Here is a 24,052-nt window from a genome sequence, read left to right as displayed (position 1 = left end):
TATGTAGACATGGATATTCTGCTGATCCGCATTGAACCTTCCGTATAAGGTCATTTTCCAGTTGCATCATCAGTTGGTAGTTGATAGTGGTCCCTCGTTGCCAGGGAGGCTCATCCCCGGGTGTCATGTCCCACACTGGGGGGAAGGCATTGCATTTACATGCTGAGTTTGGCTTCGAGACTGGCCACATTTGAGTAACATGAAGGCTGACAGAAGGAAATTCCCAGGCACAAAGTTGCTCTAGGCCTTGTTATTATTTTGGGTTTATCAGCTCACAAGCATAGTCATTAGTATCAGGGGCTCACTGTTGAACCCTCACTCCCTCCCGGTCCCCACCACTGTACCTGGGAGACTGTCGCTGCTCCCCTAGGGACCACGACAGAGCACCACTGGCCAGGAACCCAGTACCCCCCCTACTGTGGTTTTTAATTGTTGCCACTATGAGTATATCCAAACATTACCATGCACCCTGGACATATGTTCTGTACAGCTCCCTGTCAGTCATATATCATCTGTCATTGGTATCCCATACCAGTATCCCTCCATTGCCATTGTTGAAACACTCTGTGATCCAGAACTCCCCGAAATTTGAAGCCCAATATAATGTCATGGTCCCTTACTAGGGAATGGCATATAGCGATGAGTTTAAAGGATAGATAAAGAACTTGGATAAAGTTAGATAAAGAACTTAGATAAAGAATGTTGACTTGAAAAAATTCCACATCCTATTTTTTTCTTTTTTTTTTTTTTCCCCCCCCCCCCTAATTATTCAGCTTTTCTTCACAGGAGTCCTAGACCACAGCAATGTATATATATAATATACAGCACTCCCACACATCCACCAGAAAACCTTTTCCCTTCCACAGTGATACTCTTACGCCCTATTCATATCATATTTACTTAAAGTGATGTACAGAGTCTGAGACATTAGCTTTCTAACAAGGTGACATCTGTGTTTACATTATGGTGCATACTTTAGGATACAGAGTTCTTTACATTTTTAGTTATCCTATGTTTTACATTATGGTTTACATTATCAGTCTGTCATCTCCTATATGTTATGGTGTAATATTACATGTTTTATATCCATCCTTGTGTACTCTCAAGAAACTCCTCTCTTACCCCCCATTTACTTTGGTTCCACACATTTAACGTCCATTTTCCCTTCCACCTTGGTGCCCTCAGTGATAGCCAACCTCCGTTTCCTGAGGAGCCACTTCCAGAGATAGATGGAATAGTGTTCAGGGCCTAACTTGCTCAACTGCCCCAATGCCCTGGGAGCCACCCTTTCTCTCGAGGGATACAGTTCCCTCTATTGGATGGCATTAGTCCTCCCCAGGATGTGGGTCCACCCCCACTCTCACTGCTAGGGTGAGAAACTCTTTTTCAACACCCTTCTGTTTCTCTCCATTTTGCTTTGGTCCTTCATGCAGCTCAAATTCAACATCCGTTCTTATTCTCTGTTGGGTGTGTATTGGAGGTGTGGGGTCAGGAGGGGCTCAGCACCACAGCTGGGTGACAGGTGACCACCCTACGCTGAAGAATTAGAAAATGTAGTGTGTATCCTGCTGCTTCATTCTTGCCTGGGCCCCTCCTGTCTGGGATATTAGCTTCTTCAGTAACCAAGCTGGGAATCTTAGTGCTTGTTTTCCAGTGGCTCTTGGTGAAGAGGATTATGCCTTTATCATTGTGGAACTTATGTGGTTTATCTCCCTAATATGTGACCTGTTTAGAAAGGTGAGGGTAAAAGTGGGAGAAGAAGGAGGGTTGCTTTGTATTGTTCAGCAACTCTGTCCTTCGAAGACACCCTGAATTACAAATTTTAGTGGCCTGATTGAAGTTAAGAATTTGTATATACCATATCTGGGTCCTAAAGAAGAGCATATTATCAGCTTAGTGTTTTCATGTAACACAAAAGCTCCCCTCAGTGTCCCCTAATCTGGGTGAAGGTTGTTGGTATAGAAAGGACTGTTACTCCTTTACTCACTCCCCTCATTTCAACTATACCCCCTCACATTGGTCCAATTAATTAATTATATTCATGCACTAGGAATAGACTGCCTTGTTTTGACTCATTAGGTTAACTGTTGACGCCCCTCCTCCAAACTCTTTATTCAGGGTGGTCTCTGTCCCATATTTGGTGCAATAACTGAAGGCTGAGCCCAGATCTTCACCATCTTTGCCTAAGGATCCTGGTGATTTTTTTTTCTTTTGCAGAAGGTATGTGACAAGGAAATAGGAATTTTGCTGTTGTTTGGGTAAGCATATAATCAAAAGACTTCTTCTGATAACCAATTTTAGAAGGATCAGTGTGGGCCTGGCAGTCAGTATGGGGATTAAAATATGGATTAGAGTGAATTTACTGGTATTCTACTACAGAACTATTGTGACTAGTAATGGAACAAACTGTAGCATTGATCTTGAGAAAGTGGCCACATTAGTTTCTGAGGGCAGGGAGAGGGAAGAAGAGTTGAGATGTGGGTGCATTTTCAGGACTTGGAGTTGTCCTAATTGATACTGCAGTGACAGATGCTGGACATATTATATCCTCCATAACCCACTGAATATATTGGGGGAGAGTGTAAACTACAATGTAAACTATAAACTATGCAGTGCAGCATGCTCTAAAATGTATTCACCAAATGCAATGAATGTGCCACAATGATAAAAGAGGTTGTTGATGTGGGAGGAGTGGGGCGTGGGGTATGTGGGAACCTCTTATATTTTTTAATGTAACATTTTTTGTGATCTATGTACCTTAGAAAAAAGACAATTTAATAAAAAAAATAAAATAATTTTTAAAAAAACAGCAGCAACAACAACAAAAAAACAAATGTGCAGTCAGACAGGACCAAACTGAATCATTAAAAAAAAAGGAAAGATAAAATAGACATTTATAGACATTCAAAGTGGAAGAATTCATCACCGGAAGACTCACATTACAAGTGTGAAAGAACATCCCTTGTGGATTAAGAATAAATCATATGAGTTGAAAATATGAATCTACATAGAAGATTTAAGAGCATTAGAAATATAGAGAGTTTGAGAGGTGAAGAATTTTCTTATTTGTTTTTTGTTTATTATTATTTTTATGGAAATGAAAATGCTTTAATAATGATTGAAGTAATGAAAGCACAAATCTGTGATTATAGCAAATATCATTGATTGTATACTTTGGATGAATTGTATGCTTTAGTAATATGTGTCAATAAACTTGATTTGTTAAAAAAAAGGCAAAAAAGAAATAAGCATAATTGGTACAGCTTGAGTGTTGAGAAAAGGGAAGGCCAACCCAAGGCTTCAGTGAGTTGGAAACAGCCGTGTTAGAGAGGAAAAGAAAATTATGGAGAATACAATAGATGCCAGCTGGTGCTGGAGATAAAAAGACCGAGGCTCACGAGGGGAATATGTAAATATGGAATAAGTTTGGAAACCCATCATCACGCTCCCTTTCCCACCATCACCAAGACAAACAGTGGTCATGCTATTCTGTGACTTCTTTTCCTGGAAAGATCTGTTGACAGATGCCAACTTGCCTTTTTGAAGGGTATAGTATCTACACAGGCCATAGGTAAAGTTTTGTGTAAGATCTTGAAATAGTGCTCTGAACTACTTGAATAAAGTAACTGCCTTCTAAGTGTTGCATTCTGTGGGGTAATGGATAGCCTTGTGCTAGAAATGCTGCATAGAGCAGAACAGCACTGAACCTGCTCTTTCAAATGGAAGTATTCATTTTCTGAACCCAGCACTTGAATTTCATGCAAAAGCTTCTTTAGGTTCAGGCCTTGCAGATCTTGTCTCTAAATGCCATTTACCATTTTTCACCTTCTGTGCTGCTATCTTGGTGCCATCTGCAAGGAGAAAAAAACACTTTCAAGTCTGCTCTTTTCTGCGGTGTAAGCCTAAATTGTTTGAAGGCAGTCTTGTCTCGGGCATAATTTTGGAGATCAGGGCAGGTTGATTCTGAGGCATTTGTTGGCTCTACATTTCCTTCAGTATTTGTCCCCATAAAGTACCCTGAGCTTTGTTAGGGAGGCTAGTGGGAAATTGAGAATGAATGCAGAATAGTTGCAGGTGTCCAATTTAATTTGAAAAGTGCTTGAGAATAGGCTATGGGTTTTTTTGTCTTATGCAACTATATGCAAATATCTCCATGGTTATTATATGTGTAGTGGAACTGTAATGGTTACAGAAAGACTCTGGATTCTAATCTCTTGTTTTCTTCCTGAGTCTGGCTGATTCAGGATAAGACCTTTTCTCTTTGAAGTTTTTTTCCCCCAATTTTCAAGATTTCCAGGGGCATCATAAAGCACAGATCTGATCCTGAATTTCTGTTTAAAAAATTGTATTGGTTTCCCATTGACTACAGGAGCATATCTAAATGCCTGACATTAAAGCTCTTTTATGATCTGACTCTAATCTATCTTTGCAGCCGTATTTCACCTTCACCAACTTACCTCTGTTTACCCCACAGTGGTCTGCCAAACTAGAGTACTGGTCATTCTGGGAATGCATTTGTTCACTCAGAACAGAAAACCTGTCCCCTTACCTCTGCTCATTGATGTCTCAACCACCTTTTCGGGATCTAACTCAAATGTCACTTCCTCCCTGAAATTACTCTCCACTCCCCTCACCTCCAAAGAGGAGTAATCTCTTCATCCTCTGTACTTTATAGCACTACTCTTGCTTTTCATAATGATGTATCTTTTCCTATATTATTTTACTTCTTTAGATTGAAAGCTCCTGGAGGACAACAATAACATCCTCATTCATATTAATCCATTGTACAGTGCTTTAAAAAGTTCTTGCAAATAATAAATCTTCATTAAATTCATAAATCCTTGTTAAATTGAAGTGAACTGCTAATGAGACTGACACTTAGGGGTTTGTAGGGTTCGTCTCTGACATTGATTTGCTCTTGGGAAAGGCAATTTAAATTTTCTCTCTGCTAAAATGGGGAGAGGAATCCTTGCCTAAGTAGATGTAAGGGCAAATTGAAATAAACATGTGAAAGCCCTTTGAATATTCTGGGGAAAAGTTATCTTCATACTAAATGCATTCTTATTAATATTTTTGAAACTAAAGGGATTTTATTTAGAAATTAAAATCATTTATAGTAATATTTATGAAATTTACTCTTTTCTTTCCAATTTCTTTGAAAGCAGAAAATGTATTTTTTAACCTGAGGAATGACGTAGTGAGTTAATTATTGAACTTAATGTTGAACTTAGAAATCCTTCCTTGAAACTTTTATCATCTTAGTGTGTTACACTTGCTTCCTGGCAATCTGTAAATCCCTGGAAGAAGCAGTCACTGAGGATTTGTACATATGTTTTCAGACCATCCTCTCCATCAACCTTCTACTTTTGTCACCATGTTTTCCTTTTTATTAAAGGTGGAGACAGAAATCCAGCGTGTCTCAGAGGCATATGAGAACCTCGTGAAATCATCCTCCAAAAGAGAGGCCTTAGAGAAAGCTATGAGAAACAAGCTTGAAGGGGAGATTCGTAGGATGCATGACTTCAACAGGGATCTGAGAGGTGAGGGAATAATGGGCTTCTCTTTGCACTCCTGAGGAGTTGGGCAGAGTAGTGAAGGGGAGGGCTAAGGGGTATAATGATACTAAACTCTTAAGGACTGCCCAGCCCACTGGTATGGCCAGTATATTGCAGGGCATATACGAGGTTAAGTTTTTGTGGTTACGATAGCACTTGGTCTCAAACTGGACTAATCAAAGTGGGAAGGTACATTTAAATGTCCTTTTGAGCCATGAGCTGATGTGTTACTCTGGCCGTGTTCCCTCTGAGACTCCTGGATCCTGTGCCATGCCCACACCACTGGTGTTGCCCCTCTTCCTTTATAAGTTTTGCAGAGGAGCGCATCTTTTGGATCCACGAGCTTGAGATAGTGATGTCCTCCAACTATTATTTCTGGTCCCTCTCCTTTTAGTTTTACCTTAACATGATAATATTGAAGATGGTGAGAAATGATTTTTCTTTAAGCCACCTTCAAAACCTTCAAAACTGATAATCTTGGGAAAGTTATTTTCTTTCTTAGAGTTTTGGTTATCTTATCTATAAAATGAAGGGGCTCAGCAAGATGCTGTCCATGATCCCTTTCAGCTCTGACAATGCATGATTTTAAAAACTTTACAATAATCCCTGGATATATATATATAATATATTCCTTCACTGATATTTAGAATTCTACACTTGAATTTAGTCAGTGAGGTGTGAAAGTATTTCATACTCACTGCTTCCTTCCCCACCATGGTCTAGTTTTATTTTGAAATTCTCATTTGCAAACCTACGATTGTCACTCATTACTGTTTAACAAGAAGCAGCAGGCTTGTTTTGCCAAAGATCAGTATTTAGAGGGCAAATAGCATATGCTTGGAAGTTTGTATTTGGGTGCCTGTTGATTGTCTCCAAATTCCACAGAGCGTCTAGAGACTGCCAACAAGCAGCTTGCTGAAAAGGAATATGAGGGGTCAGAGGATACCAGAAAAACCATATCTCAGCTCTTTGCTAAAAGTAAGTCTAAAAGTTGGGATCAGATATTAATGTACTGATGGAAGAGAGGTGGGCAAAAAAGTTGCACAGTTCTATTTAGACTTATAGAAAAACCAAGGCTGAGTCAATATTACCTATGGATTCCTTTTCTTGTTCAGGCATGAAGTTTGGAAGATTCTGTTCTTTTCCTTTTAGGCCACGTAGTTTACTTGCTGCAACATCTAGTCCCATCAACATGGCTCCTTCTGTATATGAGCAGGAAGTCCCTTTAAATCCCTGTCATTGTTACACCTAGCTGAAAAACATGAGGCCCCTTAATGTTGAAGGGATTTTTTTAGAAGGCTTCATATACTGGCTCTGTAGAGATAGGGTTGCCATGCAAGATTGATGATCAGCATTTGGAATATTTAACCTGCCCCTGGTGTGGGGCACTTAGTTACACACCTTGTATTATACCATATTATTGAATATTGGCAGTTTTCAAGGTTATTTCAAGAGAGGAACCACTTCCGTGTCTTGAACTGGTAACTCAGGTTGTAGATTTGGAGGGTACGTGGGAGGACAGAGCTATGTCTTTTTCATGATAGTTTTTCCTTTGTCTGGAAATACAGATAGGACCCTGACAATGAATTAGTCCTCTTATATATAGGTCCCTAATGGAGTCTACCCAGCTAGACAATGCCTAATACTTTCCAGTTGCCGTAATAAAACCAGCAATAAAGCTACATAGTAGATTGAGTCCACAGGGAGAGTTAGTTGGAGGAAAAACAAATTACTCTTATTTCTGCAGATGCACGTAGTTGGTTTCCCCTACCCCCAGCTTCCCCAGTGCAGCTACCAGCCGTAATAGTGCTTGATGGTAACTTGCCAGTCCCCAGCTTTGCTATGCCTCCAAATGACCCTTTCAAGTCATTCCATCTATCTTCCAGTCAGCTTTTACGAGTTATTTTGATCTTCAATATTCCCTTCCCTTCCTGGGTTGCTCCGTTGTGCTCTTGTGTCAGAACTGGGTTTTTCATTTCTTCCTTTTTTCCCTGAGCCTCTTGTTCCTTTGTTAGATATCTTAGAGGAAGGAATGTAGTTTTTCTAATGTCATTAGTGCCTAGTCTAAATTGCTCAAAGTGAAGTTCCTTTTGTGGTGTCACCGTTACACTAGAAGTTAATTTATGGGTAGAAAGAGGGTGGCAGCTTCTGAGGACAAAATAAAACAAAGCAAAACACCAAATACATGGATTCTTGCATTGAATCTTCTTGTTCACAATCTTCTTTGTGTGGGGATGGTATCTCAGGTGTCCTAGGAGCTCTGCTACTAGTGTATAAAATGTATTAATTTAGTAAATCAAACTTCATTAGCAGCACGGGGAAAGACTGTGAAATGCCTCGAGAGGGAAAAAAAATGAATTCCTTCAACTAAGTAGGGGACAGGACATGATTTTTTGTCCTCTCAATTTATTTTGTCTTTGGGCATTGACAGCCTTGTGTGGTTGGAAATGTAGCAGGAGAAATGAAACCCATATTGAAAAGCCTCCCCGCAGAATGTGCTCCAGCAGTCTTAAAGAGATCAAACCAAGTCAACCTTAGGAGAAAGCAGTCTAATATAGTAGAAAGGATTTAGAACAACCTGAGTTTAAATATCAGCTCTACTACTTATTTACCAATTGGGGAACTTTGTGAATGTCACTTAACCTCTCCAAATCTCCATTTTCATCATTTTCAAAATGGAGACAAGAATAATACATTCCTTGTATGTTTATTCTGAAAACTAAGATTATATTATAAATCATTTAGTACAATATCTGATGGCAACAATGCTCATTACTTTCCCAAATACATCTAAATAGCTATATAAAGTCAGAATGAGAAGGAAAATTAATTTGCACTATTATAGTTCCTTCTACAAACTTAAGTATCAAAGTATTGAGAAGAAGGTGACTCTACTGCCAAATCCAAATCTAAACTACTTGTTTGGGTTTCTGGTGTAGTTGAAAAGAGAGGGAGCTAGATAGGCATGAAACATAGCTACATATGTCATCGTCACCTGTAGCTAAACTACACCTGTGAGTTCAGCAACGAAGAAATCCTAATTAGTCAGATGAGTCTCGACCTTCTCATTCTAAAAATTAGTATACAGGATCTGTTGGATCACAAAGCAAGGCATGTTTTGAAGCTACATATTATCATTACTTATTATAATCCTCTTTATTTATGTAGTAATTTCCTTTGGTGTTTGTGCTTTCTAATGTTTCTTGCATTTAAATAAATCCATTATCTCATTTGATCATTAAAAATATCACGGGGTTAAATAAGGTGGTATTGTTACTTTTATTTTAAAAGATTGGGAATCAAGACATGTTTGGGAGTTAACTGACTGAGTCAAATCAACAGCAAGTCAAGGCAGGACAAGTCCTAGAATCATTGTCTTATTTAAACTACTGAAAACAGATTCAGGACTATGATATTGAACTATCTCTGCATGTCTGACATAAGAACCATTTCATTATGGTATATAATCTCTTCTGGTACAAATTTTAGAAGTTTATATATTCCCAGAAAAAATACCACTTCAGTCAGGTATTCAATTTTATCTGAGTAGAGTTTGGCAAAGAACTCTGTTAGGAGCATTTTAATTTCCTCTACTTCTGTAGATCTTTTCCCCTATTCAATTCTAATTTCCTTTATTTATCCTTCTGCATTTTTCTTGATTAGACTTCTCAGTGGTTTATCTATTTCAATTTTTTGTATGCATGTTTATGTTCTTCCCTTCTCCCCCAAAGAAACAACTCTTGAATAAATTCAGGACACCATGGATTCGGAATTAAAATGGGGTTTTCCTCTGAAGTAATTTTTGAATTTAAAAAAAAAGAGGCAATAAAAGGATGTGGCCACATAGTTGTGATTTTTCCCCTTTTCAACAGGATTTTATTTTAAACATTGAGTCAGCAAAGGATTTGGACTAGTTTAGACTAAGCTCTTCCATAAAAGTGTTTGCTCATGGTTTTTTGGCCACTTTCATCATCTTACCTTTCACCTGGGGGCGAGGTATAGGTCCTTTCCTTCTGCCGCATAACATGTAAAACTCAGGTATAAAGAACAAATGAGAATGTGTGTGTAGTGTCCTATATCCTCTAGAGACCTTCTGCCTACCTTTCCCTAAAAAAGTCTGTGAGAGGGGCACAAGAGTCTTCAGTGTGTTTGAGGGTTGAAAGTGAAGGTCTTTAAGAATAACTGAAAATGATACTTGATATCCCTGTTTTTATATCTTTGTTGACTTCTGGTAGCGTTTTTGCCTTGGGGGACAAATGATATTTTATTCATTGAACATCACAGCACTCTAAGATCCCTAGCTCAGGGGCCCTCCAAATCTTAATTTGATAGAAGGCATGAATCCAAAGAGTTGAGCTCAGTTCCCATTTAGACAGCTGCTCGTTTCACACATACTGACACCAGGATTTTATTGGGACTGCTTAACCTGTTTGGGAAAGGTTTTCTAGAGCTACCAGCTCAACTTTTAGGGAATTTTGGACCCAAGATAGAAATCGCCCTGCTTGTGAAAGCGACCAACAAGTGAACTAACATGACAGACCATCAGGGGCCCATCCAACTAACATAGTCAGCTAAAACTAGGACCAAGCAATGGAATTTTCAGATGATAGTTTTGGAGGAATGAGAATAACCTCATGGGGATTCAACAATAGTTTCTTCAGGTGTAATATTCAAATGTTTTGATCATCTATGGGTACTATAAGAAGGTATAGTCACTGCATGAGGGAAGATTAAGATAATAATAGTTTATGGACCAAAGTATAAAATCTGTTTAGATAGTAAGTCTATATTAACTTATTTAAATGCTAACTTGTAATATTGTTCTTCCATTCTCCTGAAAATTATAGATTGGCTATAGTCCCATGCTGATGCTTTTATCACCTACCCTTCTCATATTCATCCACAGATATTTATTTAGTCCTCACTATATGGGTGCTGTTCAACTTGGCACTTTATAAAATCCAAGCCAGAAAGACCATTTACCCTTTCCTGCTCCCCTGTCTCTTCCCTTCTAAAATCAAATCATAGATCATAAACATATAAGCACAGAAGCATATCAGATTACCTTTATTTAAAAAATTGATCTAAACTTTCTAACTCCATTAGGCTTTACTCAGGAGAAATGGAGATTATCAAGTAGAAGATTTTTTTTGAGGTGAAATAGCTATCTGTTTTCCTCTGATCCTACTATTTTCCTCTATAGTCGTGCTCTTTCCAGTGCTGCTCCTGCAACTATTCTATCCTGCAGGAGAAAGGGAAGGGAAAAACACGTGCATGGCTTCCAGTTTTGCCTTATACTCGTTTTATAGACATTGAGGTCCCAAGAGAAGCAGTTTCTGAGGTAAAGGTTTTGGGTTAGGGGTAGAGTTGGGTTAGGCTTTAGCTGGAGAGATGTTGTCTAATATACTTGATCTCAGTTATAATATAATGTTAATATACAAAGGGTGAAATTTTAAGTTTTATACATTTCATTAAATATTATTTTTAGATTTATTTAACATACTGTCAGGAGGAAACAATGGGAAATTTCTAAACTACTTTTTGCCAATGTAAAACCATTTTGAAGAAATAAAATGAAGGCAATAAGCCTACCTTCTCTTCTGAGACACACGCACTCACACTCATATATATTCCATTTGTGCAATACTTAAAACTTTATATAACATTCGTTTACATCTACTTTCTCATTGCTTATGCACAACAACAATCATTAAGTGACTTTTCTGAATTCACCCAACAAGTTAGTGGCAGAACCAGTGATAGAGCTCAGATCTTGTATTATACTATATTGTTTTATTTATATTTTTTGGCTGTCTGCTAGAACAGTGGAACTTCTAGTAATAAGCATAATTGTCCGTTTTGCTCAGGTAAAGCTTTGAGCCAGCTCCAGTATGAAAGTATTGATATTTCATGTCCTGATAGATAAAGAAAGTCAGCGGGAGAAAGAGAAACTGGAAGCAGAGCTGACCACTGCCCGTTCTACCAATGAAGACCAAAGGCGACACATTGAAATCCGAGACCAGGCCCTGAGCAACGCCCAGGCCAAAGTGGTGAAGCTAGAGGAAGAGGTATGATTTCTTCAGGTAGCATAAGAATCTGAGAATAGGGGAGCTGGAAAATCAAAGATACTCGGATCCCCATTTTGGTGAACTGACAGATGCACATCTCCCTAAGAATCATTTGATACTTATAGTTACAGCTGTGCTGATGTTAGTGGACTTTGATTTTTCTCTTTTCTGCAAGTTCCTTCCTTTTCCTCTAAAGTAGGAAAGCACCAGAATCAAGGAGTGATTTCAATTTACTCACAGTTATAATATGCTTCACACTGCCAAGTTCTTATTGTGTATCTAGCACTACCTTAAGTCTGTAACAGATATTTCTTTAACATTTCCTACCCTTACAGAGCTTTTAAGCTTTATTTTGGAAAATCTAGAAATGCTTGTGGATATTTTAAAGTACTCCAAGGATCTTGAAATCAGAAAGTCCTTGTCTCTTCATGCTAAATGGGAAACCATGTCCCTCCCAGATAAAAGACAAATCTTGATGGCTATACCTCTTGTTGGAATTACTTTATAGGCTGGTTTTAGAATAGATGGAGTCTTCAAGGACTGAGATAGAATGGAACCCAGAGATAAGTTAAAGCTTATTCCATGTGAGTGTGCTGGCCAAGAGCTATGTCAAGACTCTTAGTGGCTAAGTTCTAGAATTTAGTTATATGGAAGGGTGAAGTAGTCAGTTATTTGTGTGCAATGATGGAGCCCTCCCTTGACAAATGCAAGCATATCAAAACTATTAAGAATATGTTTAATAAATATCTGATTAGTCCAGATGTAGATTTTACTTGATTGCAACACTATACTTTGTTCATATAAAATAGAGGGAACATTGCTGCTGGCTTTTCATTAATCTTTGATGTCAGTTATTACTGTGCTGTAGTATCACTAACATTTAGATGCCTTGCACTTCAGGGAATAGATGTGTTTGAGCAAAAATCGAAGGTAAAATGTAACTCAGTAAAGAAAACTTCACATTTCATTAATGTTTATTTTAAAAATGGAGTTGTTTGTGTGGACAAAAGTAGACTCCATTTTACCAGTTTGAAAGCTTTTAAACTTGAGGAAAAAAAAAAGTGTTTAGTGACCACACTCCCAGAATGCTGCCTATTGCACATGAGGTATGTTTCCTACCTTCATTCATTGCCTGATTCCCCTCCCTCAGAAAGAATGTTTCTAGTCCCTGGAGATCTCCTGACCTATATGTATCCTTTCTCTTTTGGGGGTATTAAAATGTTTATTGGAACTGGGTTGTGGGTTCATACTTTACTAGTAATCAATGCCATCTAACCAGTAATGTTCTTTAGCCTAAAGTATCAGGTTGTATAAAATCAAGGTAATGTGGGAAGCAGCTGTGGCTCAATCAGATGGGCTCCGTCTACCATATGGGAGGCCCTGGGTTCGCATCCCAGGTCCTCCTTGTGAAGGCAGGCTCACCTGCAAGTGCTATGGAGTGCTGCCCAGCCTGCAAGCACCATGGAGTGCCGCCCTGTCTACAAGTGCCGCAGAGTGCCACCCAGTCCACAAGCGCTGTGGAGAGCTGACTCAGCAAGGTGCCACAACAAAAAGGAAGACAAGTAAAAACACAGAAGAGCATACAGCAAATGGAAACAGAGAGCAGACAGCAAGCAAGCCATGGTGGGGGGGGGGGTAAAAAAATAAAATAAATCAAGTTAACGTGTTGCTAAATCAGTAGTCTATATCCAAAATACTGTTCAATTGCTTTTTTGAAAATGTAGGATATCTGTATTTGCCTAAGGTCCAGGCCTAAGGAGCTTAGTGCACCCTTCAGCCTTACACTATACCTCATGCATTCCTTTTCCTCCCCATTTTGCTAGGGTATTAAAAAGTAAGTTATAGTGTAGGGATAAAACTATGTTCTTTTAAAGAATGGAAAACTGAGAGATCTACTGATAAGTAGTTTGCTGGTGGTCACTTGACAAGTCTTGGGTACAGCCAGGAATGAAACTGAAATCTCATGAGTCTTCGTTCCCTAGACCCAGCTACCTCCCTCCCTATCTGAATCATCTTTTGGTTGAACTCTGAAAAAGAAAATGTGGGAGCTTATTCAGATTTAGTAACCTCTGCAGCTTTTAATTTAAAAAATATGCTATTTGCTTTTGGCCTGTCTTTTCAACAGATTCTAAGAAGCTTTTCCAGAGAAATTGGAGATTGGGATTGGGGGTAGATGTACAGCCCAATTTCCCCTCCAGGAAGTGTGCCCATCCAGTCAGAGACAAATAGGGTAAAAGACTATGACCGTCTAGGCTTGCAGTGTCTAAGGGCATGGTGGTAACTGTTGGTGAATCATGAAAACAATGTATTTGTATGGAGAAGTTGCTAATCTGTAGTTCTACAAGGCAGCCCTCACCAAACGAGTTGTTTGACATATATTTCTGTTTTCAGACTTCTGAGGCTTTTCTGGGCATTTGCTCCAGAGATTGTTAGTAGGTTTCTAGGAGCCTGCCCCCAAATATGTAGATTTACAATTTAAAGAGAAAGCTGAAAATTTCAGGCTAGGAATGAATGATGGTTTCCAGTGGCCAGATATCTCAAATGAGTTCATCAGTGTTGTAAGTTTTTAAATTCCCATTCAGCTTCTGTTTTTGCATGAAGTCTAATTGTTTGGAAATTGGAAATTCTGAGTTGAATTATGTAAAGAAGATGGAACATTTTATTGGGCAAATAGTCTCACAGCTTTGAGGGGCATTTATGTATGCTTGTGATTACTTTGCATACGGTACTTCCTTTGCTGTCTACCCAGCAGAATCGCAGAGGTCATGGAACGTCTCCCACACTCTCAAGCTGAATCACCTCTAGCATATATAAAGGCTTGAAAGCACGTTTCAGTGAAAATCGAAGGTTTTTATTTTCTTTTCGTTGGCAGCCTATCAGAGATGGATTTGCTCCTTGGTGGTGTTTGCCCTCTCTTCTATAATGTTCAAAGGAAAACATCCCTTGCTATTATCTTCAGATATAGGAACTGCTAAGTGAAGTTTTGTTTTTCATTTGTGACTCACATAAACCCTGTGAGGTTTAACTCATTTTTGGGTAACATGTCCAAGTTTGGAACATTAAGGAGGTATTTAAGGTGAAGGACGAGCACTGGAACTGATCTAATAAGGAGTCTTTCTAAAATTTTCCTTTACAAAACCAGTGTACATTTTAAACCAAGAAGGATATGTGTGAACAAAAAGTAAGGCCATCCTTTAAGGCACAGGTATATGTTAGATGAACTGCCTATGTACCATATAAACAGATAATTTAGTTATGGCTTACAAAGGGCACCATGAATTTCCCTTTATTCTCATGACTTAAAATTTCTTCCAGGGAAAACCTTTCTAGTCTAGTTAGTGAATCAGAGATAGAGAAACTTTCCCAAACTGAATATTTTGATTAGGGCTTATTTTCTCAGTCTCGGGTTCACTATTTCTCATTTTATCAAGTTGGTCAGGGAATTAATGCTCTGAGGACCTTTGCATGCATTTATGTCTGTCTCTCCCGAGAGTCCTCATTTAGATGTCTTTTCCTGGAATCCATTCCATCTTTCTAGTCCCATTAAGTCTCTTGCCCATGATACTCTACAATCACTCTACTCTAAGCTCTATACAGAAATGGTGCCTCAGGCTTACAGAGAACTTTCTCCTGCAGTCACAATTTCTGTCCTCTTCCAAATTCAGACCAGATTTTCTAACGGGCTTTGTGCTCCTGACATCCAGGGAAGTAACTGGCTGAGAAGGGAATAGCACTCTAAAAAGCAGACCGGTTTTCTTGGTGAGTCACTATGATCCAGGACTTGACACCAATCTTCAGCAGGCAGCCAGCCGAAGTAAATGGTGCTTTTCCATCTTTGCCTTTATCTTTCATGACACGTAGGTCCTATTGAAGTGGAGGCTCATTAAATTCCAAGTCAAAAGAACTCTGTGTCCTGCAGCAACCATGGTATTCTCTCATTCAAAGAGAACCTCCCATGCACCCCTTACCAATTTGACCTCAACTGGAAGTTTTGACAGATGCCTGGCATATTCACTCATGAAGCTCAAGGAAACCCAGGCTTCTGGCTGGCTGCTGTCTTATGATGATACAGAACTGAGCTATTGCTTAGGCAATTGTTTCAGGATGGTGGGGAAAAAAAGCCTTGGCAAGATCAAAGAGAGACGATGCTATGGGTGGGCTGCTTACTGGGTGGATTATACAGCAAGGGACAGAGCAGAATGTGTGAAGGCTGGCAGAAAGTGTCAGTGAGCCTTATTCTTTGGCTTGGGGCTGGATTGACAGAGAAATCCAGGAATCGGGGCCCCAAGTGGTTAACCTTGTCTAAATTGCAATGGCTGGCTGCTGATTTAGACATCACATTGATAAATCTTGTGGGGAAAACCCAGTGAGTGTGCCAGAGTCATATTGTACCTCAACTCAATTCTCCAAAAGTATATTCATATTGTTTCTCTCCATTTCCACAATTCTTCTATGTGGCTGATATCGTCCCTTTTTTCTAGATCCCTTGCCACTTGTTTGGTTTGTCTTTGTTCTTAAAGATGCATGATTTTCTCCTGCCACACCTATCCACAATACATCATAACCAGTTTCCTCCATCCCCAGTATTGGAGGAAGATGTCTTAGACATAGACGTTTATATCTTCTAATCTTCTAAAATAATTTTCAAAGAACGATAGTATTTTGTAGTTGTAGGTAAAACTCGCATGCAGTGGTTATGATGGCTTATAAATTTGGGTGGAAGATCTAAGGATATGAATTAGCTGTTCATTAAGAGGGTCGATAAGAATTCAAATAAAGTACATATTCATCCAGGAATCTTCCATGGTGTTCTGATGATGAGTCATTTACTTATTTGAAGTGCATTTCATCTAAGGATGACATTTCCCATATTTGTGGCAGTATATTTTCTTTGAAGTAAGTTTTGCTCCACCCAGTATGTTAATAAATTATGACCTCTCCCCAAATATAGATAGAACAACCACTGTGAGCTCAATTCTCAGACTTTCCTATGATTTTGGCTTTTGAAATTCCTAACGTGGAAGACTTCTCGATTTCTTTTTAGTCTCCTTTATAGCATGAGCTCCAGTCCTAAGGTAGCAAGTTTCTAGAGGTAGTTTTCTACTCTTCTGTTCTTTTAATATCCACCAGTGGACCACAGCCTCTTGGCAGTGGATATATGTAGCTTCCTAATACCAGGGTAGTGTTACTAAATTGCTTCAGTGTGAACTCTTTCTCGGAGCCGGAGGCTCCTGGGTAAAAGTAAATTAAATCAAACTGAAATTACTGAAGGCTTATGGAGCAACATATAACTAGTTGTATGAAGGAAATGAGCAAAGGAAATGCACTTCATATGTGACATTTGTGAAATATTAAGTGTTTGGACTTGTAGACAGGCATAATGAAGGATGCCCTCTGTGGCACTGGAATTAGTTCTACATTATAGTCTCAATATCCATTAACCAGTAGAGTGTAGGTATATGTTAGTGTTCATCTAGCTAGTATTAATAGTTCACTCCCTTTGCCTACCAATCTATATTATTTAACCTTTTGGTAACATTTCCAATATATTATTATATCCCCCTGAGAACCTTGGAAGTGCTATCCTCTTTCAACAAATTAGGAAATTAAAGATGGATTAGGTGATATACAGTTTGTGATATATCTAGGAGAAAACCTCAACTTTCTTAAATCCAAAATAACCAACCTTGTGATTGTCCACCAGTTAATAAATGGAGAAGGTTCATGATTGTGTCACTTCCTTGCAAATGGCTGTAGCCATCCTCTAGAAAATAAGTTTGAAAGACACCCACAGTTGTTGGAAGGAAGAAAGAGATGTCATCACGTGTTATTCATTTGTAGGGATCATATTTTCCTGACTCAGAAGGGGGTTAAGAGATCTGCCAAATGCTTGGGAATGGGTTCAAATTATTGCAGAAGTGCTCTGGGAAAATATAATTGATTGAGCTCAAGTATTTGCTTCATTCTTCAATAGATTGCTTCTCTGCTATTATTTATCCCAAATTCATGATTCCTCTTTTAAAACTAATCTCTGAATAGGAATGATTTGAAACCTATATCAAAATAAATACATTTATGAATGTTCATGTTTATTGTGTATTTGCAGTTATAACTAAGCTATGCTAGGCTCATTTTTGTTTCTATTTTTGACAGTTATTTAATGTGAACTGGTCATGAAGAATGTACTGAATAGTGAACTAGAAATAGAATTTAAGAGAGATACCAATGAAAATAGAAGCACCCTTTCCTTAAATGGCTCATGAGATACTGCCCTCAAATATGATAGGGACTTGGCCTTGATTCCCACTATATTACTACAGCTTTCAGGTATAGAATAGGCATGACACATAATAAATATTGAGTAGATACCTGTTGAATGAATGGCTCTACACATGAATAATTTCTTACAAAATGATTGCTAATAGTGTACATACTATGAGAGGTTATAGAGAAAAGAAGCAATCAGGATCAGGTAAGATTATTCAATGAAGTAGTCCTGAAGAGTTTAGTGATTCAGTGAATGGGGAAAGAGAACTTATCAGGTTAATAAAATATTGATGATTTTCATAGTAGACCTAGTAGAGTGTTAAGGTTGTAGGCTCCTAGAACACTTACAAAGGCATTGAGAGCCATATCTATGCTGGACAGAGGACAATGTGACAGGAGATTAGGTAGTGAATTGAAAGGCACCAAGCAGTTTGAGATATGGGTGAGATCAGCTGGTCTGCAGAAGAAAGAATATATGTATGGAAGTGTTTTGGACACAGCAGGCCCATAATAAATTCTAGTTAGTTGAATGGGTATGCTAGAAATAGGTTGCTTTTGATCTTAAATAAGGCAATGGTATAACATCCTACCTGAAGTCTGTTATAACAACTGTATGTAGGATGGACTTTGTGTGTGTGTGTGTATGGGGATGAATATCTGAAAGTAAGGAAATCTATTAGGTTCCATTGTACATTGTAATAATTTAGTTATAAAATAGAGCTTAAACTATTTTGGCATTTTGGCTATGAAAATAAAAGGGGATATAAGAATATGAGAGATGTTAGTTAGACTTAAGACATAGGGATAGATTAAATTTAGTGGAAAAAGTAAAGAGGGGAGAAAAATAATTCCAAGCTTCTGAGCCTGGAAAAATAGGGTAAGTAGTACCATAGGCACTAACTGTTCTAGTGGAATAATGGCATTTTGGGAAAAGATGAAAGCAGTCTGGGGCACATTCAGTATCAGAGTGAGAAATCATTCAGTCAGCTAGAGGATTCTGTCTAAACAGAGCATGAGAATTCAGAGCTAGAGATATAACATTAAAATATGAATATAAGCAGTTGCTGAAAGTATGGATATGTGGAAGATCTCTCCAATAGTGCAGATGTATAGAGCAAGGTCTCTAAATCTTGGCACTCTTCACATTTCAGACCACATAATTCTTTACAGTGGGGAGCTATCCCGTGCATTAAAGGATGTTTAGCAGCATTTCTGGCCTCTACCCTCTAGCAGCCCCTGCTGTTTAGCAGCCCCTCAGTCAGGTGACAACCAAAAATTACTCTAGATATTGTCAGTGTTCCCTGGGAGTGCAAAATTGCCCTTGGTTGAGAAACACTGGTAAGTTGGAAAAAGGATGAATTACCTTAAGTTGAACCTTTGGGATACAACAGGAGGCAGGGTGGGGGGAAGTGGGACTAAATAATCAAGAGAGAGTAAGAGTGTTTTAAGGAGAAGCATTAGAAGAACATAGAATTTAGGAAAGCAGAGGAAAGGGGGCTTTGGCCAGATTTGGAAAATTGGCATTTGTGTAGACAACTTAAATGGATGGGTTGAGTTCTTCCATTCACTAAATACTCAGTGGAATGTAGTTTAAGTGATGGATTTACTTGGCTTCTCCTAGGGGTTCATGGATGCTACTCTCTGGATTAGAAACCCGAGTGAATAACCTGTGGTTCTGACAACTCGTTTTATGCACAAAGACCTGAGCCACTACTTTGACTTTGGCAACTTTCAAGTTAAATATAATTGCCTTGAACACAAAAGATATAGGAAAACAAACCATCTAGTATACTACATTATGTATTCTATCTCTTGCATGTACATGCACACAAACCAAGGCAAGACTTTTGCTTAGCTTTTACCTCAACAAATGTACCTATATAAAGGATTCTAGGACCCCATTTGGCCTAGACCTCTTAGATTCATAAAATATTTAGAGGTTGAAAGATCCTTAGAGGTAATATACGTAGCCTTGTGTTTTGTTTCGTTTTTTAACTTTTTAAAACACTATGGCAGCCTGATGGGACAGGGCTTTCCCAAGAAAGAGAATGTCGTGTCCAAACTAAATGAGGGGTGGGACGCTATGCATTCCTCAGAAACCTTAAGTCATTTAGCCATACTGAAATGTCAAGTGTGAAAAGACCATGGAGCCAGGTAAGTTGAGATGCCCAATCTCTGGGGAAGATGGCACTCTGCCTTTGTTTCTGGCAGGCAGCCATAGGCAATATGCAAATGAGTGGGCATGTTTGGATAATGCCAGCTGCTGATCTTTTTGGTTTGCTGACATTTCTCAGGGCTTTCGAAGGTGAAGTTGGGGACTGAGTGTGTTTTAATTACTCTTATAATATTGCAGATTCAGAAAGATAAATTAGGGAGATGACACATTTGAGAAGTGTAGCATTGGAAATAACTTTGTGGAGGATAGGCAGAAAAATAGAAAAGAGGATTTATCTTGGTGAGAATAGGAGTGAAGTATATAAAGTCCAGTATAGTAGAGGAGGTAATCAACCATATATATCTTTGTTATCTTCTTCCCATAGATGAGTTCTAGAAAATATATAGTATATAACTTAAAATATAGCTGACTTAATCAGTTGCATCTATAGGATTTTGCATTGGTAGCATACAAGAGTTGTCCTTTTCTACCATAACTATCTGGAGATTGAGCATTTGCTGGATGATGATGGTGATTATGGGTGAGCTTCAGTCTTTCTTCTTTTAGAGGAAGGAGAATTATGCCAGCAACAATGGCCTTAGTACCTGTGGAACATCAACCCAATGTCAAAGCATAATTTGATTTTCCTTGGCTTGATTTATGGAAGTTGTCTAATCAGTACGCCTACCTTTAGCCAATTCAGAAAATGCCCTGGGCTTTTACTGGTCTTCATTTACAAAGGGTTGGCTAAGTGACTTCTATTGCTGGAGATAATTTGCTGAGATCTTTATATTTTCTTGTTCAAAAAGGCAGAGCCTGGAGAAATCCACATGACCCTGGACTGCGTATTATTCAGTTCTCTGAGTTTACCTTGCAGTATTCTGCCAAAAAGGGAAGAACAGTATGCTATCTAAGTTTAATTGCCTTTAAGTGTGACTGTTGTAAGCTTTAACAATTATAGTTAACATTCTCTGCATTAACACTGCACTACTACCCTAGGGATTTCAGAGTGATTTACAAATAAATAACTGCAACTTTAAACAGCTCATGAGGATTAGAGAATCCAAAAGGTGAAGGATAGAGGATATTTCCTGCTCTCCAATTATTCATGGCTTAACAAATAGGAAGGCATTCATGAAATAAAGATTTTGGTTGTTCTACTCAGTGTTTTTTACACATACATGCCCTAGAAAATAAAGAGAATAATGATTTTTGTTTGTCTTATTTTCTAGAAGTTTTAGTGGATAAAACCATCTAGGATAATATAATAAATCACCTCAACTGGTTTATAAGGCTTGAATGAACTAGGCCTGGAGTGAAAGGAAATATATAGAAAATATAAAAAAAAAACAATTAAGTGTTTTATTTTCCCAGTCTCCTAGGCAAAACATACCACAGGGCTGGTAGAATAATATAAGATGTCTTCCACCTGGAGAAAGTCCAGCATTTCTATTTTGGAGAAGGTCCAGTGATAAGACAAGGAATGTTTCAATGCCAGCACATGCCATGTTATATGACTGGAAATTCTAAATAGCAGTGATTTGTACTCATTACCATTAGTGAGTTCCCCGGTGTTTGGAAGAGTGAAAAAGAGACAAATAACTACCATTTCTGAAATACAGAAGTCAGCTTGGTCCTACTAGCTTGGCTTCTGCTAAATGAGTGTGGGAAATATTGGTAGATTAGTTAACTTTGCAGCTCTACCTTACACAGCTCAAGGATTTGAGAATTTGTTGAAAAGTTGGAGTTCAGCTGAATTCCTGGGTAGCCTTTTGTTTTGAACAGGTTATTAATAATATATTCAGATTTTAAATTTAACAATAAAGGTATCCCTAAATTCAGTAATCAAGATATCCCTAACTTCAGTTTCCATGAGAATGACAATGATATATTTGGCCAACGTGTACAAATTTGTGCTTTAGAAAGTGTCCGCATGTTGGCTTTTTAGCATTGAGAACTATGCCATGAGTATTATGCAAGGCATGATGTTTGTTTAGTAGCAAAGTAGGAAGGCTGAACTTTCCCCCTTCTTCTTGGGTATTGAGGAGGTGTGTGCCTTCTTTAAAGAGCTCTGACATCACCCTCATTCCTTTATTTCCATAGAGCTAGGGTTTTGGCTTGAAAGTTAAAAGTGTATAATGAACTCAAATTCCTAGTCCCAATATATTTCTACCTTTGCCTGTGGATATGCTTTATAGACTTGCAGAGAGGAAGAATTGTATTTAACTGATTTAATCTTAGATTTAATTCATTAGTTTGAGTCTGTAGGAATCTTTGAATGTTCCAGAATAAAAGTTGAGAGATTATCATTCGATAATATCAGTTCAAGGTCATGAGTGAGGCATAAATCACAGTAACTTGTGGTTTTTAATGAAAGCTCTGAGGACAGTGCTGGTCAGTGAGGAGATTAAAGGCTTGACCAATTCCATGACAGCGCCACGTTTGAGAATTGGAAACTTTCCAGGAGAGCAGTGATGAAGTGTATTGGGTAATGTCTGGGACCTTAGATATCAAAAAGCCAATTCTCGTCTCTCTTTACCATCAGCATTAGACCACCTTTTGGCTCTTACTTGGAGAGAAGATAGCTGTATTAAAAAGGGGGGCAGACTTCCTTTCCCTACCAAATTTAATTTTTCTTCTTAGAGTGCTCCCCCTTTTTTCCTTATCTATTTCTCTATAAGATATAACTTCTCCCAGAATATACCAGTTTATGGTGAAGAAGTGAGCATAGTAGAAATAGAATTTTGTGTGGGCTTCAGTTTTAAGTGTGTGTTACTATTTCTCTTTTCTAGTTATTTTTTTATTCATTGAACTAGAAACTAAGAGACCTTGGTGTTTATTTTAGTTTATGAGCATCTTTCAAAATCGTTGTGATGTGTACCCAGTTGGTTTGTGACATATTGTTAGCTGCTTCTATTTATTTATTTACTTACTTGCTTACTTACTTACTTATAAATTTATTGAGTGAGACAGGTAGACACAAGGGATACAAAGTTAAATAAGATGAAGTCCCTTCCATGAACAGCTCATTGTTTAGGGGGAGGGCAAATTTAAAGGAGTCAACAGAAAGTGACAAAAATCTTAGTATAAGTATGTGTAAACACTTGTTGGGAAAATAGGGGAAGGAATGAGGATGAATGTGAGGCAGTTGAGGAAGATTTTCCAGAGTTCTCATTTGATCTGGACTTTGAGGTATAAGCAGGAGACAGAAGCCTGTCCTTTAGAAGCAAGCCATCCAAGACCCTACTGATGGAAATAGACTTGAGGAATAGAGCTAGGAAAGGAGGAAGAGACTAAAATGGAGCTCCTAATTCATATCTCTCTTTTCATTGTCTGTATGATAAATACAATGCAACCTACTCATCCTGAAGGACATTCTCTCCATCCATTATTTTTTGGAGCAGGATTCTGGGACAGGGGGAGATTTAAACCAAAAACTGAATTTAGGGTCTGCATAACTGATTCTTTTCCTCTGTTTCCTTCCACCTTGAAAATCACCCAACCTGGATTGTAAGCTGAAAAAGAAGCAGGTATATGTAGATAAGGTGGAGAAGATGCAGCAGGCCCTTGTACAGCTCCAGGCAGCATGCGAAAAACGTGAGCAACTGGAGCACCGTCTCCGAACCCGACTGGAGAGGGAACTAGAATCCCTCAGAATTCAGCAGGTAAAGAGAACTTAAAGGGAGAACAAAAAGAAAATGAGATTATTCTTGGTTGCTTATTTTTCAGTCCCTGTTGACCTAAAAATAAAAGCCACAGTCTTGTTCATCTTTCAGTTTTTTTTCCTCATCCAATTTTACACCAGAGCACCTCCCAATTGCAATTATGAAATTTGCATCCTTAACAGCTTATCCCAGCAAAATTCTTAAGTCATCTTTTATTTTCATATCCATCCTAGAAACAGTAGATCCTATCAGAAATGTAGATGCTGTTCAAATAAACTCATAGACATTTTAAAATTGTAAATGTTTTTGAGAAATTATCTTTGTATCCTGAGTCTCCTTGTT

At 38.3% G+C, this 24,052-nt stretch overlaps 1 protein-coding gene across 6 annotated transcripts in view; it reads left to right on the top strand.

Moving 5' to 3' along the window:
* AMOT (angiomotin) overlaps positions 1–24,052 on the top strand; it is a 74,871-nt gene that overhangs the window by 28,705 nt on the left and 22,114 nt on the right. For all 6 annotated transcript variants that reach the window (XM_004484837.3, XM_023586458.2, XM_071213029.1 and 3 more), the window contains 4 exons: positions 5,396–5,540; positions 6,441–6,533; positions 11,478–11,623; positions 23,561–23,710. In XM_004484837.3, coding sequence (XP_004484894.1) covers positions 5,396–5,540; positions 6,441–6,533; positions 11,478–11,623; positions 23,561–23,710 — 534 coding nt within the window. The remainder of the gene's footprint in view (positions 1–5,395; positions 5,541–6,440; positions 6,534–11,477; positions 11,624–23,560; positions 23,711–24,052) is intronic.

The sequence above is a fragment of the Dasypus novemcinctus genome, chromosome X (assembly GCF_030445035.2).
Source record: "Dasypus novemcinctus isolate mDasNov1 chromosome X, mDasNov1.1.hap2, whole genome shotgun sequence".
NCBI classification, from domain to species: domain Eukaryota; kingdom Metazoa; phylum Chordata; class Mammalia; order Cingulata; family Dasypodidae; genus Dasypus; species Dasypus novemcinctus.
Note: the sequence above shows the minus strand (reverse complement) of the source record. Positions and strands in the feature narration are given on the sequence as shown.